General features: G+C 54.2%; 1 protein-coding gene across 1 annotated transcript; it reads right to left on the bottom strand.

The window, feature by feature from the left end:
* Nucleotides 1-2,616: 2,616 nt before the first annotated feature.
* Nucleotides 2,617-4,415, bottom strand: ANKRD34B (ankyrin repeat domain 34B). Its single transcript, XM_040985883.1, has one exon. The coding sequence runs from the start codon at nucleotides 4,389-4,391 to the stop codon at nucleotides 2,829-2,831; it is 1,563 nt and encodes a 520-aa protein (XP_040841817.1). The 5' UTR covers nucleotides 4,392-4,415; the 3' UTR covers nucleotides 2,617-2,828.
* Nucleotides 4,416-19,501: the final 15,086 nt, after the last annotated feature.

Consider the following 19,501-nt stretch of genomic DNA (forward strand, 5'->3'; position numbering starts at 1 on the left):
CTTAACAGCTCCATAAGAGTCATGGAAATGTGGGCCCAGAGCGATAGACAAGTGGCTAAATTCTCGCCTTACATCCAGCAGCATCCTGTATGTGAGCCAGTTTGTAACCTAGTTGCTGCACTTCCCATCCAGCTCCCTGCTTGTGGCCTGGGAAAGCAGCAGAGGACGGCTCAAAGCCTTGGAACCCTGCACCCTCATGGAAGACCCAGAAGAAGCCCCTGGCTTCAGATCGGCTGAGTTCTGGCTGTTGCAGCCAATTGAAGAGTGAACCAGTGGACGGGAGATCTTCCTCTCTGTCTCTCCTTTTCTCTGTATATCTGCCTTTCCAGTAGAAAAAAATAAAATCAATTTTTAAAAAATGATGGAAATGCTAACTATCCAGATACCTACTCGTTCATCTGGAAGGAAATTATTAGAAATAATTCAGAATAGTTCGCTTATTTGCTTATTGTTGAACCTTGAGTCTTGTGGCAGCAGTTCCTGTAATTAAAAAAAAAACCTAATGAATATATTAAAAATGCCCTTTTATATTATTTACGATATGAGCCTATCTGATGGGAACCTACATTCAATTTGTAACTATAAGCTCATGAATGAAATCAAGGAAAATTGTAGTGTTAAAGTTGAGGACTACCATCCTACTGTCCTTGTGCTCACAAGATTCCTAAAGTGGGGCTGACACCGTGAGGTCATAGGCTAAGCGTCATCCTGCTGATGCCAGCATCCTGTATGGGCATTGAGTCGTGTCCTGACTGCTCCATTTCTGATCCAGATCCCAGCTAATGTGCCTGAGAAAGCAGCAGAGGATGGCCCAATGCGGGTGGACCCTGCACCCACATGGGAGACCTGGAGGAAGCTCCTGGCTTTGGACTGACCTGATCCTGGCCATCACAGCTGGGGAGTGGACCAACACATGGAAGACCTCTCTGTCTCTCCTTGCTCAATAAATCTACCTTTCAATAAATAATCTAAAAAGCAACTCTTTGCATAGGAAGTTCAGGTGAAGTGAACGGATGAAGGCAGACAGAGCTGATGACCCAGGCTGGGAGGAAGCTGGGGAACTCCTGCTCCTTGGCTACATGAGCCTGGGTTCTAGAGTCCTGGTGGTCTCTTGCCTCCACCTCATAACCGAAAGAAAGCTTCTTTAAAGACTATCCATCTCCAGTGAGAAGAGCAGAAACATTGTGTGGCAAAATCTCCCTTGAAATGATGCTGAAAGAGAAAGACCCACCAATGATCTCGATGGTCATCTAAAGCTTTATTGATCTGTATGAACTTACCTATTTACATATGCGCCTAGAAAACTTGCTTCATTCCCTGTAAGCATCAGATACACTTCTACAAGTCTGAATTCCAAAAATATCTCTACTGTAGTTAACATTAGTGTTCTTGAAAACATCAAATAACCTTCATTCGCTTCTTAAATAATAGCCGCACATGATGAAATAGTTGCTGTGCACACCACAATTAATGACATCAAGTCGCCAAGAAAAGGTTCAGGCCCATTGCTTGGACTCCTCTAACTCACAGAAAGCAAAGAAATTGATTGACAAATCACGGTCACCAAATGCATACACGTGGGTTTTGATTAGCTGGGTTTATTCTCTACTGTGGAACTGCTAGATTGAAACAGAAATTCTTTGTGTCCACATTGTACTTGGAAGTCATGTAGCTAACACTGCTGTTTTACAGGATTTCCTAACAGTAGCGTGTTGTTCATTTATTTCGTTAGAAGTCACACACAGGTCCTAAGACCCTAGATGGCTGCGATGTCACACTAAGGACATGGTCCTTCCATGTCCCTACTACATAAATGTCTAGTAACTACAGACCAGAAATTAAAAGACATAGTCTAATATTGACCAAAGACTTAATGCGATTTGTGATTAAGCTCCTACTGGCTTCCTTAAATTTAACTAACCTCAACTAACATTAAGCATTTTATTCTTTTAAAATGAAGCAAGCATATAATTTCTATTTGTGGTAAATCCTGAACTTTTTTTTTTCCTTTTGGTGCGTTTGTTTCTTGTTGAAAGGCAAGAATAATTTAAGTAATGAGAAATGCCTTTTGTATGATCCTGTTACTGGAAACCTATGGAAAGGCTTCTACAACTAATAGCAAGAAAGAAAAAGGGAGAAAGAATAATCACAAAAGATGATAGCATAGGTAAGTTGGTTTAAAACCAAATCAAAAGCCAAAGGCAGGACATGAGCCACAGCTGGGTGTTGTGGAGTCCCAGTATCCTGGGAAGCCACTACCCAGCTGGTACCCTGGGCACCTGTTGCCCATGCTGACAGCACTGGTTGGCCTCTGAATTCACTCCTCACACACTGCCCACAATCAGGCTCTCCTGGCACTTCAGATTGACTGAGCCTGGAACACCTCATGGTCTTTCATGTTTTTCTTTCATGCTTTTGGCAACATGAAAAATTGCAATCTTAATTATCGGCAGGAAGCTAAGAAAAAAAAATTGTTGACTTGAAAACACTGTTTCCTAGTAAAATATGTATCTGAGCTGAAATTTAAAGAAAAAAAAGTATTGGCAACATGTGTGGCCCTCTGTCTTTGTTTAAATAACACTTGGGCCACGAACTTGGGGATCGGGGTTTTGAAGGAACAGCTGTGACTCAGAGAATCCCCTTAGTGAATGCTGGACCTAGTGTGTGTTCACAATGCCTGCCTGCTACAAGACACTCAAGTTTGGACCACCTAGCCATGTAAGCTGAGCAACTAGGAACCCCACAAGGGCAGCCGACTGAGACTTCTCCTCTAGTCCTAGATAGAGTTTTTCTGATAGAGACACCGTAAGGGTGTGCTGTAGCATCCCTTAAAAATTTACTAATTGCTTAATCTGCTCTGTCTGCAGTGACTGTCTCCTTAGCAACATCTTTTTGCTCCTGAATTCCTTGGGGAAGCCAGGAGCAGTTGGCACAAGCACTTTCTGACCGCAAGAGAGGAGGCCACACATCTTGCTGCTGACACTGACCTCTGAAAAGGGAGGGTGAGGGGTCACGGGCAGGGGCGGCAGGAACCCAGGTCTGGGCTGGGGACCACCTTGCTCCAACAGGACCGCCCCCGAACCCCGCCTCTCCAATCCTGGGTGGTGTCTCCTGCCCAGGGGCCCTGGCGGGGTGCTCTCGGACAGCAGAGAAGGGGACGGGGAGAGGATCTTCTTCTTGCCCGGCACCGCCTTGCCCCCGCCACCGTCTTCCAAGGCCGGAGGAGGGTTGGGGGCAGTCGAGAGCTGAGAATCAGAGCTGTAGTGGTTGGCTCCGGAGTTTCTTTTCTGCACAATGCTCCTTAGAGTGGAAGTGAAGCCTGGCTGGCCGGGGTCTGGGTCCTGGTCCCAGAGAGCTTCAGTGCCGGGCGGGTGACCCTCCGCAGCCAGAGACGGGCGGTGCGGCTCCTCGTAGGACGTCTTCCTGGAGCTGGCCTGCTCCCAGGCTCTCAGCAGCTGGGCAGTGTCTTTGACATCGATACTCTGGTGCCTGGTGATGAACCGCCTGCCAAGCGCCAGCCCACCGGCCCGATGGCACAGTTCTTCCTCTGGGGTGATGTCCGGTAGCTCCTCCTGCAGGGAAGCCACCCTGTGCTGACGCATCAGTGACGGGTGGCTTTTGCTCCAGGACCTGGCCTGGGCCAGCTTGGGCGCGGATGAGGTCAGGACCGGCCTCCCCCCGGGGGATCCGGGATCCCAAGCTTCCTCCTCGTCGTCGTTGTCTTTGTCCTCGCTGCCGGCACTGGGCTCCACCGGGTCCTTGAGACCAGGTCGCGGTACCAGCTCCACGTCACCAGGGTGTGGCAGCGGGGAGCTGGCGGTGCTGAGGTCTATGTCTGAAGGCGTGGCGCAGGTGGCAGGGGCGGGCTCCGCACCTGCAGGAGGCGTGTTGAGGTACTGCTTGGTAGTGAGCCTCCCACAGGGCGACTTGGCCGTGGTGATAATGATGACTTCTTTGCCCTTGGCCTTGCAGGCGCTGAGGAGGACCTGCAGGGTCTCTCTGTCGTCCGCGTTGATGGCGTACACAAGGGCAGAGGAGCCCGAGTGGTCCTGCAGGCTGAGGTCAGCTCCACCCTCCAGCAGCAAGGAGACCACCTGGGGCCCAGCCCTTCCCAAGCAGGCGTGCATGAGGGCCGTCCTCCCAGACTTGTCCTGGATGTCGGGGTCCGCGTGATTCTCCAGCAGGTACTTGACCATCCTGGCCCTGCTCACACCCTGAGGGTCCACGCGTCGGCTCTTGCAGGCCACCATGAGGGGTGTCTCACCCCGCTCGTTGCTCTCGTTAATGTAGGCGCCGCCCTCCAGCAGAAGCCTGGTGAGGCGCAGCCGGCACTGGTGCACTGCTTTGATCAAGGAATTCCCCTCACTGGCCACGTCCATGCCCTCGTCCATTGTCCCAGGTCTGGAAGCAGCACCTGGCTGTCAGACAGGATGAGGACAGGGAGGTCAGTAGGCACCCCACACCCCTTGCACCCCGCGACCCTCTCCATCCATTTCTGAAATGTTACCACAAAGGGGATGGAAATGGGATCACACTACAAGGGAAGGCAGAACAAAATCGCTGGCTGGGGAAACTTTGGGCTGGGAATGACCATGAGGGAATCACAAATTTTTCAGTCTTTTCACTGAATGGCATGCCACTTCCTTAAGTCCCTCATTAATCAATAATGCACTGTGAAATGTATCCTAAATGAACAGTGTTAGAAGTCAATTTAAGGGTCAGGAAATTGTGGAGCAGCAGGTTAAGCAGCAGGTTAACTCGGACGAAGTTCCTGGCTCTGGTCTTCAGCCTGGCCCAGCCCCTGCTGTGCGGAGCAAATGGGGACTGATTCAGCAGGTGGAAGATTCTCGCTCCCTCTCTTTCACTCTCCCCCTCTCTCCCCTCTCCCTGCCACTCTGCTTTTCAAAAGTATTCTTCAGTAAATTTAAAACTAAAATGTTGTGCAATGTCACTGAATCAATTACAATACAGAACGTTTTTAGTGGCTTACTGTTGAAACTTTAGTGTGAAATTACCTAGACACACTCGTTACTTAAATATGGTGAGCGACAGCTAGATTTTCCATTGGAGGACACGTTTGTTTCTTTGACAGGGTGAACAACTGGGCTGTGAGCTGACTGAGGCGCAGGGTCAGCGGTGCAGCACGAGGTGAGAATGCTGACCACGTGGCCGGGGTCCGCACGGAGCCTGTTACTGAATTCACAGGTGACTGGGTGACGGCGTTCAACTTCCGCAGCAGCACATTTGTTTGGGGAAGTGAGCTTTCTAGTCCTGAAACTTGAAAGGAACACACAGACATGGAAAGTATTTATGTTTAAGTTATTCAAAGTTTTAGATGGAAACACCTTTAATAGTAAGTCCCATTAGGTGATAAAGATTGTGTTTTCAGGGAACTGAGAGAGAAAAATGAAACATGTCCATATATGACTTACTGATTTTTAAAAATTTTATTTATTTATTTGAGACTCAAACAAGCTGAGAGCGCTTACAGCTGCTGGTTCTCTTCCCCAACCACCTGCACTGGCCAGAAGTTGGGGCTCCATCTGGGCCTCCTACATAGGTGGTAGGGACCCCAACACCACAGTCCTCAATGCTGCTTCCCAGGGTAAACGCTGGCAGGGAGCTGGAGTCGGCAGCTGGAGCTGGGCCGCAGACCCCTGTATGGGCTGTCTTCACCACCAGGCTAATCATCAGCCACAACATAATACTTAACTCTCTTCAGTCAGCGGGGATGGCTTTTATTTACTTATAAATTCTACTTATAATTATTTGGAAGGCAGGAGTGACAGAGAGCACAAGAAGGAGAAAGTTTCCATCCATTGGTTTACTCCTCCATGCGCTGGCAAAAGCTGGGCCTGTACAAAGCCAGGAGCCAGGAGCTCCTCCAGGATGTGCCATCTGGGTGGTAAGGCCCCAAGCACGTGGGCCATCACCAACTGCTTCTCAGGTACCTTAGCAGCAAGCTGGATTGGAAGTGGAGCTGGGACTGGAACCCTCTGACACAGAACGCACCATGGCCCAACACTGCACCACAATGTCCTCCCCACCGCAAGTGTCCTCGAAGGACTAAAAACTATCTTCTACTGTCCTTGTTGACTTCCAAAATGAAGATGCTGGGAAGTGAATTCTTATTTGCCAGCAGAATATGTGCCAGAAGAGAGGAAGAGCAGGGAGCCAGGGAAGAAGACAGCAGCGGGGAGGCAGTGTGCCCCACGGGGCTGTGCAGCCGCAAGCATCTCACAGCTGCCAGAACACATGGGGCCTGCAGGCAGAGGGTTCCCAGGAAGTCAGGGGACACAGACGCACTAACCTGTGGGTTGAATGTGAGTGAAGAGGGCAGAGCAGCCGTGGGCACAGCCTTTGCGACAGGCAGGCAGCCACCCTGAGAACATCTGTGGGGCTGGTGCGAGTTAGGGCCAGCCTGCACCAGGAGCCTATCTGAGTGCACACCTTCCTGCATTCCAGGAAACACTACAACCTCACAGGGAGGAAAGGGGAGGTGGTGGCAGCAAACACGGCTAGCAGCAACCGCCCGAGGCCTGCTTCCATCAAGAAATAGGTAAAGGCTGGGATTACCCACCACACTTGGACCCGCTCTGGAGGCCCAGGGCTGAGGGAGACAGAGGGAACATTTCCAACTACCTTCCCAGAAGCACAATAGGAACATGGCACTCAGCCTTGGCCCAAGAGAATCCAGAGAAAATGCAGAATTCAACCTAGAGTACCAATGCCTTCACCGGCTCTCGGTCACTGCACACACTCCTGTCACACTCACACTGCCTCTCAGCCACTGCACACTGTCACACACTGCACTTTTACCACCTGCTAAGTGGAAGACTCCCTTTTCAATGCTGCCTGCTCTCCTCTCTGCGCCTTTTCCCACACTGGTTCTCCCCTCTGTCGACCTCCCGTGTCCCAAGGGCAGTCTGTGCTCTGTTCCCCTCTGCCCCTTGGCCTGAGATCTGGTGCAGCTCACAGGAGACAGGCGCTGGGTCTGCCCTGAGCACCGCCCGCACCCTACGCCACATGCTTCCCCGAGCTGCTCCACCTCACTGAGTGTACATCTGCCGTGTCAGCCTTGCTCCCCTCTGTCCCCAGAGTCATTCCCACACTGCACCCCTGCTCTTCCTTCAGTGCATATCTGCTCAGAGTCCAGTTCTTACTGGGTTTAACATATGATTATTAAGTTTAGGGATCACAAGCGACTGATGAGCACCAAGTTAAGTGCAATCTGTCTTTTAAGGGTGCTGGTGGGGCACAGGCAATGGGGGAGCCACACCATGGAGAGGCCCAGGAAACCTCTGAAGTCGGCCAGCACTCAAGCCAGGCGTGTATGGTCCTGCGATGCGCCTGGGCTCTAAAGTGCTGCCTGCCATTCTCCGTGTGACACCCCTCGGAGCACGCACACCCCATCACTACCATCCGCTAGGAGCAGCCTGGTGTCATGGGTCATAGCTGTGGCCAGACTTTGAGCTGGAATCCCTAGCAGGGGACTGCTAAGGGGTAGGGCTCAAAAGAACACATTTATTCATCTCCAGTCACCATCAATCAGGATGTGAGGCAGAGAACTGCCACTGGTCACAGCGCACGCACACACGCGGGGCCAGTGTCACACATACCTGCACCTCCGTGATCAGGGAATGCTGGGTGCTCTGGCAGCTCAGGCTCAACCCGAGATGTGATGTGGAGGCACAGCACCTGAAACGAGTTCACCTGAGACAGGGACCATGAAACCCACCCCCCCACGCCCCACGGTGGGGTCTAACATGGCCCAGACACCTGAGGGCTGGGCGCTACCCTGGAGCCACATGTGGAAGCCATTTTGTGACTGTGGTTCCAGAAGCAAGAAAAATCCATTATTTGAAAGTACCCTAGGATCCAAAGAACCTTTTGAAAAATAGATATTCAGTGAGGACAAATGGCCAGAATTAGATTCATCATCACATTGGAGCAATCTTTCTTTTCTTCTTCTTCTTCTTTTTTTTTAAGACATAGCCCATGATTAGAGTACCTGGGTTGCAATGCCAGGCTCCACTTCTGATCCAGCATCTGCTACTATGTACCCTGGGAGGCAGCAAGTGATGGCACAATTCCTAGGGCCCCTGGCCTAGGCACCAGTGAGCTCTCTGACAGCCCTGCCCTGTGGAGGAGCATCCCCCCGCCACCACCTCCCCAAGGAGCTGAGGGCCTTCTAGAAGAACCACTAAATGACTTCATTCTAATGGCTTTATTAGAGAGATCTTCTTTTATAGACTACTGTATTTGAGAGGCAGAGCCACAGAGAGATCTTCCCTGCCCACTGGCGTGCTCCCTCCGTTCCTTTCAGCAGCAGGAACAGGCCAGGCCAGGGGCAGGTTACTCAGCAAGCTGAGCCCTCCCCGGCTGCGTTGTAGCGGACACCTAAGCAGGAAGCTGGAGTTGGGAATGGGCGAGGACTTGTGCCCTGACGCTCTGCATAGGAGGTAGGCAGCCCCATCCGCAGCCTGTCCTCTAAGCCCAATGCCATTCACTGCGAATGACATTTATGTACATATGTAAAAGGCTTGTTTATCTATTTAGTTGAAAGGCAGAATAACAGAGAGACAGGAACAGAGATAGAAAGAGATCTTGCATCATCTGTATCCTGGCCAGGCCGAGGTCGGGAGCCAGGAGCCAGGAGCTTCAGCTGGGAGGCAGGAACTTGACAACTTGGCCCATCCCCTGCTACCCTCCAGGCACATTAGCAGGAACCTGCAGTGGATCCCAAGCATTTGGATACAGGATGCAGCCTTCCCCAGCTGAGGTTTAATTTGCTATGCCACAATGCCAGGCTCCTTCACCCCTTTTAAAACCACTTGGTTTGTTTCTATTTTAACATTGAGTAGCACAGTTATAAAATTGTCTAAAGTTAAGACATCACACTCTCAATATTTGAATTTCCAGGGTTTTGTTTTGTAACCAGTGTCCCCCCCACCAGCAGTCCCCCAACTGGAGGCTGTCACCGTCTTGCCCCTTACTTCTCTCTTGCCTTATCACATACATACAGAACACCGATACTGGGGCAGGCATGTGGTCTGCTGGCTAAGAAACGCACTGCCCATTTGGGAGTAGCTGAGTTTGGCACCTCCTTTGGCGCTTGACTCTAGCTTCCGGTTCAAACCACAGGGTTTCTGCCCCCTGCGTGAGAACCATGAGCACCTTATGGGCCCCGGCCTGGTCCCTGGGGACACAGATCTGAGGAGAGAACCAGCAGATGGCAGCACTCCCTGGACCTGTCCTCAGCTCTTCAAAAAGCTGATATTTGAGTTGGATTTGTTTATTTTTCAGAGAGATAAGCTCTATTTTTGGCAGGGATGAATAGAATGTTCTGGATTGTTTTACTCTGCTGTCTCTCCCCGTCCAACCTCCTGACTGAGCATCCAGGGCGGACAACAAGTGCTCGGTTAACACCCGACTCATCAACAGTGCCCACGTGGAGTCACGCCTTCCACGCGTGCCAAGCACTCGGGGTCCACGGACACCCGCCCTCCCTCCAGACTCTCCTGCTTACCCCGCCACTCCCGGGTCAGGTCGCTCCACCTCCTGGAGTGTTGTGGCTCCTCCTTTTCACATAGCATCCACCCCAGGGGACATGGCCACAGCACCGGACTGCAGGTGTCCGCGGGGCCTTGCTGCTCACCGCACCCCTCTGACACGCCCTGTCTAAATAACAGACAAAATATCATAAGTTTTTTTTTTTTACTTGTAACTAATGCTTTATAAACAAATATAATCTAATTGAAACATGCCAAGAACATACACTCTCAGTGAATCGTGCTTCTATTTTCAACATTATTATTCAACGACAGGGATTATTTAAGAGCTGGATGTACGCTGCTTTTTATTTTTGAAATTGCAGTGTCTTTACTGCCACCTGCTGTTCATCTTGCTTGTTCACCACGCTCCTTTCCTGCCCCCTCTCTGTTCTCAAGGCCCCATCAAAATGAGGGTTCTGTGATTATTTAACAAAAAAAGAAGAGAAACAAAGACCAAAAACAATCTGTTCCAGAGCAGATAAAACTGGAGAACTTCCATCAGCCAGGCAATTTTGCACGAGCTTTGCAATGGGGAGTTAGGAGCTGCGAGCAGCCCCCGTGAGCCACAGCAGCCTGAGAGAGCACGGCAGGTGGGGCCCCTGGCTACCCCTTCCCTGCAGACCCCAGGAAGCTACGGGCTAGCAGTAAAGCTGGCTGGAGCTCTGTGGACCTCCCCCAAGAGGCAGGACCCCCAGAGCCCTGGGCAGGGCCACAAAGCCTCACCTCTGGAAATGCATCAGAGGGGGCTCCTCTCCTAAGAAGGGGGTCCAGCTGTGAAAGTGGTCTGCCGGCTGAATGGGACACCACCACCCAGCCCTCTACTCCATCATGAGGAGACTGAAGCCAGGGCAGTGCCCCTGAGAGCTGTGGGCCTGCCAGGAAACCCCTGTCTAAAGTAGAGGTGGTGCCACACAGAGCCATGCTGGCCCTGGCAAATGCCCACGCCCCGTGGACGTTATCCCCCCAGAAGTCCCTCCCCCCAGCCTTGGATCTCACTCCATCCCCCTCTCCCCAGACAGGTTCCCCGGCACCAGCTGTCACCTCCTACCAAAAGGAAATGCGGAGAACTCAGGACCCCCTCAACACCAGTAGCTCGGTAACACGCACCTCGCGCATGGTGGGGTGGCAGAGGGGGGTGCTGGGCTTTGTGAATGCCTTAACAAGTTCCCACCAGTGAGTGCTGGGCAGTCAGAGGGCTGCGCAGATGCCCGGTGACCGTGTGTGTGTGTGTGTGTGTGTGTGTGTGTGTGTGTGTGTGTCTATGTGTAGGTGTGAATGTGTATGTCTCTCTGTATCTGTGTGTGTGCAGGACACATCCAGGACCACAGTGCTCATGTGCCCAATGCAGATGAGGAGGCCGAGGGAGGAGGGGGAAGAGCTGTTTCCCAAAGTCGTCCCTTCCACTCCCTGCACTCAGCACCCGCCCCTGTGGGCCCGTCCCCAAAGAGCCTGTTCCATGAGAGCACCTGCCCACGTGTGCTGAGCCATGTGGGCTGAGGTGCCTTGAAAGCTGGTTAGCAGTGACAGACCAGGCCTCCCCCATGGTACTTCCTGCCCCTGCCAACCCCACTTTTGTTTTCTTTAGCGGAAGAAGTGTTGCCTTCCTTTGCGCCTCTTCCAGTAGCAGCCACAGGCCCAGCCGTGCCAGGGGCCAGTGGGTTGCGGGTGAACAAAGAGAGGGCTTGAGGCTCAGAAGCAGCCGCTCTGCCTCATGCCCATTCCTGCCCTCACGCTGCCCACAAAGGGCCAGGGTGTGCCCGGGAAAGGGCTGGCTTACAGGCACCTGCTTCTGTCCCTCCCACTGCCAGCCTTTGGGAAGACCTTCCTCCTACCCTTGGTTTATTCATTCCTAAAATGGGGGAGGATATCTGCTGTAGACTGAAAGTTTTCATTACTTAAAGATTTATTTATTTGATAAGGCACACTTAGATCTTCTGTCTGCTGGTTCACTCCCCAAATAGCCATAACTACCAGCCCAAACCAGGGTCTCCAACTTGAAGGGCTTCCTCTGCTTTCCCAGCTGCATTAACAGGGAGCTGGAGGGGAGAGGGGCCTGGTGGGCTCCAACCCATGTTCATAGGGAATGTTGGCCCACTGTGTGGAGGTTTGCCATGCTGTACTATAGCGGACCCTCACCTGTTCCTGCATCCCTGTCACCAAGCACAGGTCATGCTTAGGTGAGTCCTCCTGGCTAGTAGGCTCTGCAGCGGCCCCACCCCAGCCTTCACCAGATCAGGCAAGGCACTTGTCAAATAGTAAAGATTCCAGATTCCATTCCCAATAAAAGGCACCTGTGTACACTGCGGTGCACTCCTCATCCCAGCGCCTGCCTCAACCTCGCGTTGGGTAGTCAGGGATGCCCCTCCAAGGGCACCTCCAGGTTGCTCTCAGCGGGAGGGACACACAATGTTGGCCACCCCTGCCCAAGCTCCAAGGAGAGGAGAGGCCTCAGTGAAGTCCACAGCCGCATGGGCAGTCCCGGAGCCCTCTTCCCTGCCCTCGCTGCATTAGGAAGGCAAAAGTGGGGGTCCTCCCTTTCAATGAAGGCGTGGGGCACACCTCCCCCACACCAATCCCCAACCAGCAGCCAGAAAAAATGCTTTGAAATGATCAGAAATCCGAGGGTCCCAGGGGAGGGCAGGCTACCAAAACCTGGTATGTTCCCCAGCCCCCTGGGGTCGCGCCCCCAGATCCTCTGCATCCCTGCTACTTTCAGTAGCGTCCCCTCCCCCTAACCAACGCGCACAAGCATGGACATAAAGGAGGGCCAACCTGCAGTTGAGGGCCCTGGGGACCCCCGGCGCTGACGGTGCCGGCTGAGCCCCCACGCGTCTCCTCGGCGGTTCCCAGGGTGGCAGCGAGCAGCCCGGGCGCTGTCGGAGAAGGGCAAAGGAAGGTGACCTGGGCGACTGCGCCGGGGTCCCCAGTGAGGACGAGCTGCGTCTCAGCGCCTACTCCCCGAGCCAAGGCAGTAGGGCTGGCGGGACGAGGCGGCTGTCATCCACCCCTGGGGGCTGCCCAGAGCTACTGCGGAGAGCTGTCCCGGTGGCGCCAGCCTGCAAGACGCGGCCCTCTCCCAGCAAATGGCGCGTCCAAGGGCAGTAGCCGCGGCGCCGTGCGAGGCAGGTGCACACCTCCGCAACCCAGCTCTCCTGCCCAGGGGTAGGAGACCCGGCGCCGAGACTGTGCGCACCGGAAGCCGCGGGGACCCGGCTGCCCGCCCCATGTGGCTCTTGCTTCTCCAGCCAGCGGCTGCAAACGCAGCCCGCAGCCCAACCCCAGTCAGCGCCTAGTCCGCACCTGCCACTACCCGCAGCCGCGCCCCGCGGACCCTCACCATGCTCTCCTGAGGCCCAGCGCACGCCTCTCCCACTATGGAGCGCCCCGCGCCCAGGTGGCCCCTGTCTGCGCCCGGCGCTGATAGGCTTTGAAGGAGGCGGAACCCGCATCCCGGCAGGGACCCAGCCGAGCTGCGGCAAAGCCGGCGCGTAATGCTGGAGGCGCGAGGGCGAGCTCGCCAGGAACGCGCCCTGGGGTGGCCGAGCAATGTCTCCAGGGAGACCCCTGTAAGAGGCCCCTCGAGCGGCAGGATCTCGCTCCCAGCTCACGACGCCGGGGTGTCGGGGGCGCAGGTGGTGCGGGTTCCCAGGGCCCGAGCACACGCGGCGGGCGCACGGAGGCCTGGGCGGCTGCGGACCCCTACACCCTGGATGAGATTCTCCCGCAGCCGCCCCGGCCAAAGTTTCCCCAAGTGCAGCGCACACACCCCGCGCCGCCCCCGACCTGGGACACGCTGTGGAGTGGTCGCCGCGCCGTCCTTCTTCCCGGCTGTCTCCCTCCCTCCGTGCCGGGGACCCCAGAGCGCCTTCCCGGCTGCGCTGTGATCCTAGGCTCCTGAGCGACTTTTGAAGCTTGGATCCAGATGGAGGCCGTCCCGGGGCCTCTGGCGGGCGGCGACTGCAAGGCGCGGGGTCGGGACGTGCCAGGCACGCACCTCGCTAGACGCCAGACGCGTGGCGCTCCCGCCGGGCGTGACGCCGGCTCTGAGTTGCGCGGCAGGTGGGGCGGCCTGACCGGCCGGCGCCTGTCCTCTGAGACCCCGCCTTCTGTCCCCACAAGTACCCCTTCCCCAGGGCTCAGCCAAGAGTGCAGGCTGCAGGGCCGCCCCACGACTGAGGAGTGAGCGGCAGGGGTCACCCAGCTGGCTGCCGCTGTCCAGCCCACCCTGCCAGCACAGGCCTGGAGTCTCTAAGCCCTGTCCAGCTCCTGTCCCGGCTTTGGGGAAGACCCAGAGCCTCCAGGCTGTTGAGCCGCTGGCACACACGCTTCCGTGCCAGCAGCTCTGGAGGACTCCTGCAGCACGGGACGAAGCAGTAGAGGTGGCTGCGTTCATCTTGCCGAGTTCTACCGTGGCAAGTGTCTGCTTCTTCCATGTCGCCAGTCAGAACTAACCTGTGATTTGGAGTCCTCGGCCCGGCACAGGAGGGTCCCAGACCCAGGCTTCATTTATTTAGGAAAGTGCCCCGCCTGTAAGGCACTGTCTTCTGTGCCTACAGGTAAATAAAGCCCATGCACGGATCACAGGGCGTCCACGCCTAGGACTGAGCCCTGGGCTCCCATCTGCGGCCTTGGCCTTGCCACCCACCTCCCCACGTTTGTCTGGAGGCTCCTTGGAAAGAAACTGTTCCCTCTCCTCTTTTCCTCCCTTCTAGGAAAGCTGCTTGGTGTACCAGCTGTGTGTTAGAGTTGCCCTAAGACCCTCTGGTTGCCCTGTCCATGTGCCAGTGCCTGGTTCTGTCTGCTGCTCTGCTTCTGATCCAGCGGCCTGCCAGCGGCCTGTCAGTCACCACAAGCTGCGGTCAGCTGCACCTGGCAGGTGCTATGGAGAAGGGCTGGAGCTCCAATGTTGAATGCCTGTCAACTGTGCTGTGTACTGAAGGTTTGTTTCCCAGGATGGAGCTGTCTCTCATCCCCACACCCCATTCCATACCCCAGTGCAACCTTTAGAAGGCAAGGCCTGACAGGAGAACTTAGGGCTGCTGTAGGCCCCGCCCAAGGCAGGGAGCTATTCTGTAGGCACAGTTAGCAAAGCCCCAGTCTCTTCTCAGCTCATGGCAAGGTCCTTCCTCCATGAGGTGGGCAGGCTGTCCTGGTGCCTCTGCTGCAACCTGTGCTAGCTCTTGTGGACAAGCTGAGCCCTGAGCCAGCCTCTCTCCTTCAGGAGCCTGCCTCAATGTCTGCTGGCATGAGCATGTGGCCACATCCTGGAGAAACCCTGGGTGGCCACCAGCGAGTGCGGTTCCAGGGTCACAGTTGAGTGCAGCTGGGTCTCCTGACTCCCCTTGCGGTTGCCATGCCCTCATTCCACTGCGGTGAGTAGAGATGAAGTGTATGTGGGGTGAGACCCCTGACGTCTTGCCTTCTGCCACCTCCCCTGAGAGGGGCAGCCATGACCGGGGCTGCTTTGTGAGGATGGCAGAGCTGCAGGAAGTCTGGAGCCCTCACACAGGGCCTGGCCCCAAGCTGCCCTTGGACCTGGAACATAAACGCACACGCAAGCGTGCACGCGCGCTTACACACACACACACACACACACACACACACACACACACACACACCCCTCCAGTCCTGGCTCAAATGCCTACCACAACCAGGGTCAGGCCAGGTCTGACAGCTTGAGACAGGTCTTCCATGTGAGTGACAGGGATGTAGCCGCTTGGCTCAGTACCTGCTGCCTTCCACAGCAGGTGTGAGTGGGAAGCTGGGATGGGGATGGGGAGTGATTGCAGGACTCAGAGCTAATATGGGAGGGGGTGTCCCAAGTGACAGCTTTCCTACCGGGCCGGACACCCACCCAGAGTTGTCTCTTTGTTTGAGACCAGGAAGTAAGAGGTAAGTTTTATATGGTTGAAAGAAAACCAAAAGAAGAGTAATATTTTGACAAACAATATAATATTTCCGGCTCAGTTTTTCAGTTTTCATGTGGTCTGCCACTCCTCTGTACCTGTGGCGCAGAGCTGAGCCATCCAGCTCAGGGAGCGATGGCCCCAGATGTATGCTGTCCATCCCTGAAAAACTTTGCTGAGTTCTCACCCATAAGCTGGCATCTTTGGGTAGCTGCTCTGGCGTCCCTCCACGGGGTCAGTTGCATCAGTGGTTGCCGTCCCCCTCGTCATTCTGGGGCATCTGGTAGCCTTCTGAGTGGCAGCCGTTTGCATGGGCTCCCACTGCCACTGCCCTCCAGGACTTGCTGCAGTGCTGTCCCTGGACTCCCGGTGGGAGGGGTGTCCCCTGGGGGTTGGGGAAGGATGACACCCACAGGGTCCCTGCTGCAGTGTTGCTGATTCTGACCTGAGACACCAGCTGTGAGTGTTGCCCCCCTAGAGCAGGTGCGGGGTGCTCCGAATACCTGGGTGCAGAACACCTCAGCTTGTCCAGGTAGCAACAGGGAAAGCTTCCTGGAGAAAGTGCTGTTTCCAGGGAGATCTAATGCCCAAGAACACACAGGGTGTGCTCCATCGGGGTCTCCTGTGTCTGTGGTAGGACCCTGATACCTGAGCCATCACCTGCTGCCTTCCAAGGACACATTAGCAGGAAGCTGGACTTGAACCCAGGCACCTTGACCAACGTGGGCTGTAGGCATGTCACATGGCATCTTAGCCATTATGCCAAATACCTGCACTATTTTGCCCAAATGCTAAAGTTACCCTGTGCTGGGTGAGCCACCTACCTCAGGGACGAGGAGGCTGAGATCTATGCAGGAAACAGGTGCCAAGGACACAGCCGGGAGGTGGAGTGCAGGCCTCGGTGGGTGGTGGCCAGCCTTGCCCCAGGGAGCAGGTTCAGCCATGGCCTATGTCTCTCCCAGGCTGAGGCTGCAACTGCTAGTCCAGAGCGTGTGGAAGTGGGAACGATAGGCAAGCAGCGATGCCACATTCATGTTCAGAAGTGAAAGAAAGTTATTACAGATTCAGAAGTACTTGAGGCTTATGTATATATAATGTATTTGAAAGGCAGAAAGAAGGAGAGACAGAGAATTCCATCTGCTGGTTTACTCCAGATGTCTGCAGTAGCTAGGACCATGCTAGGCTAAAGCCAGGAGCTTCTTCTGGGTCTCTTGTGAGAGGGTCTGGGGCCCAAGCCTTTGGGCCAGCTTTTACTGCTTTCCCAGGCCATTAGCTGGAAGCTGGATCAGAAGTGGAGCAACTGGGACCTCAACGATACCACTATGGGATGCAGGCACTTGCAGGTGGAGGACTAGCCAGTAGAAGGGGAAGCGGGGTGGGAGAACAAAGCCCCTTTGAATTTAAATTAGCGCCAGTGCTGCCCACTGTCAGTCTTCTCTGACCCTGATGAAGACAGCCGCCCACCCCAGGTTTTTCCAAAGTGTACCTGGTGTAGACAGCTTATGGTCTTACACCAGGGACAGTAGCGGCTAGGCTGTAGCTTTGCGAAGAGAAGGCCAGGCTTCTGAACCCCTGGGATGGACTAGTGTCTGTGATGGGGCTGGGCTGCAGATGAGCAATTTGGGTAACCGCAGGGCCCGTGTCCTATGACCCACACACCTTGCATCATCGGCTGTAAGTGGCAGCTGGGGCACCCGGCCAGCTGCACAGTCATGCAACACCCTTACATATGGCTGTCACTGGTGTGCAGGTGGACTTTTCTGAGGACAGGGCCCCAGGTTCCTCTTCTGTGCTCCTCTCCCCTTCTCCTGGTGGTTAGCGTGAGCTGTATCCTTCAGGTTTACTCTGCACGTGTGGCCTTGGAGTCATGTTCACAAGGTGATCTGGGACGCTGCAGCGGAACGTAGTTCAAAGCAGTGGGTGGGCGTAAAGAAGGTGGAAGGACAGGATGTGGCAGCAGATCCCCTGGTGTGCTCAACAGACTCCTTGCCTGTGGCCTCCCCTTCCCCACTGCTCCCCCTGCTGTAAATCCTGCAGGAGGAGAAAGCAGCAGGCAGAGAAGGGGTATGCCTTCAGCTTCCCGGCCAGGGGCTCACTCAGGGACAGCACAGACCCCGTCCCTCAGGGCTGCCATTGCCAGAGCGGAGACCCGATGACCTGGGACAGGTGCTGACACTTGGTTGTCCAAGACACAGGCCCCTCGCTCCTCCCGGTGGCCTTCGGAGAACTCAGGGGGTGCAGCAGAAGCCTTGGGGACTCAGAGATGGACACAGCATCTCAGGAGAACCAAGCACCAGAAAGCCAGGTGGTTTTGGTGCCTCACAACACCTGCCCTGGGGACCACCTGTGAGAATGTCCTTGGAATGTCTCCCTCGTTGGCCCTCCCTTGAGAGTGGCCTTATGCCCCTCAGTGGCCGTGTTCTGGCTGCTGTCACCACTGCCTGCCTCCCAGGAGTCCATTCCAAATGAGCTGTCTGTCGCTAGATCTTGTCTAGAATGTGCTCCAAGGAAAAACCAAACTAAAAAAGAGAGATGCTGGGTAAGGCATACGGTTCAGACAAAGGTTTCTGGAAGTCGACAAAAGTGAAAATGAAAGAGCGGATTTCAGCTAACTGACACACGCGTCGTGTAGATTCGAGCCCATTGTGATTGGTGCAGATTTAATTTTAGTTAGCAGTTCCTTCTGATCTAAGAGCTCAAACTGGGGGAAATTTTGGTTCTGTCTGAATTATCATTTCCTTCAGTACTTCATTGATCTCCCATCTCTAAAGTGCTGTGTTCTCAGGTAAATATGGAGAGGTGGCACTGGGCACATTCTGTCCCATGTCCCGGGTGCTCAGTAATTACAGCTTGTCATCCAAGTGCCATTCTGCTCACAGAGCTGGGGCAGCCTGGAGCAGCTCACCCCTTCGTCACAGCAAAAGGAACACTTTGGACTTTGGGATATTATCTCGGAACACATCATGGGGGATGAATTAGAGTCATCATTTTGTACTTGGAGCTGGCCAATGGTTATAAAAGAAAATAATTCAATTTTTAACTGTGGAAGTACTGAAATGATATTAAGAAAAAATCCGAGAGAAAAAAGAATCATCAAAACAGACCTACCGTCAAAACTTTAATTTTGTGATTGATTTGTGGTTGACCATTTTACAGATTAATTTTTAAAAAATCATTTGTAGGTTGGCATTATGACACAGTAGATGAAACCATCACTTGTGCCACTTGCGTCCCATAGCAAAGTGCCTTTTTGAGTCTCAGCTACTCCTCATCTAACGGGGTGTCCTGCTAAGGTGCCTGGGAAGGTAGTGAGAGATGGGCGGCCGAATGCCTCTGGCACCCCGGGGTAGACCAGGAGGGAACCTGGCTCCTGGCTTTATGCTGGTCGAGCCAGGGATGTGAACCAGCAGGTGGAAGAGCCCCTACCTGCCTGTTTCCCTCTGTCACTTTTTCTATTGTTCTGTGTTTTAAATAAATAAATAGATAATTTAAAAATGTCATGTGAGGAGCCAGCATTGCAGTGTAGTGGGTAACACACCACCAGTGGTACCAGTGTCCCATATGGGCACAAGTTTAGGTCCTGGCTGCTCCATTTTCAATCCAGCTGCCTGGTAATGGTCTGGGAAGGCAGGTGATGCTGGCTTGCGTGCGTGGACCCAGGCACTAATGGCTCTTGGCTCCTGGCTTCAGCTTTTTCAGCAGGAGGCTGGATTGGAACTGAAGCACCCATATAGAATGCTGGTGCTGCAGACGGCAGCGTAACCTGATTCATAGCACTGACCCCATCTTTGTCTTATTTGCAAAAGCAGATTTCACAGAGAGAAGGAGAGACAGAGAATGATCTTCCATCTGCTAGTTCACTCCCTAAATGGGCACAACAGCTATAGCTGAGCTGATCTGAAGCCAGGGGCCACGAGCTTCTTCTGGGACTCCCATGTGGGTGCAGGGTCTGTCTGGGGCTCTGATTGGTTCAGATGAAGTCACCTGCTCATCCTGCAGCCAGGCACTGAGTCAGGAACCTGTGGTTTTCTGGTGACTAGG

Source organism: Ochotona curzoniae, unplaced genomic scaffold (assembly GCF_017591425.1).
Source record: "Ochotona curzoniae isolate NIBS_2020 unplaced genomic scaffold, NIBS_Ocur_1.0 contig_4501, whole genome shotgun sequence".
NCBI lineage: Eukaryota > Metazoa > Chordata > Mammalia > Lagomorpha > Ochotonidae > Ochotona > Ochotona curzoniae.

Coding starts and splice junctions, on each gene's coding strand:
- ANKRD34B (XM_040985883.1), bottom strand. CDS start 4,391: ATGGACGAGGGCATGGACGTGGCCAGTGAGGGGAATTCCTTGATCAAA.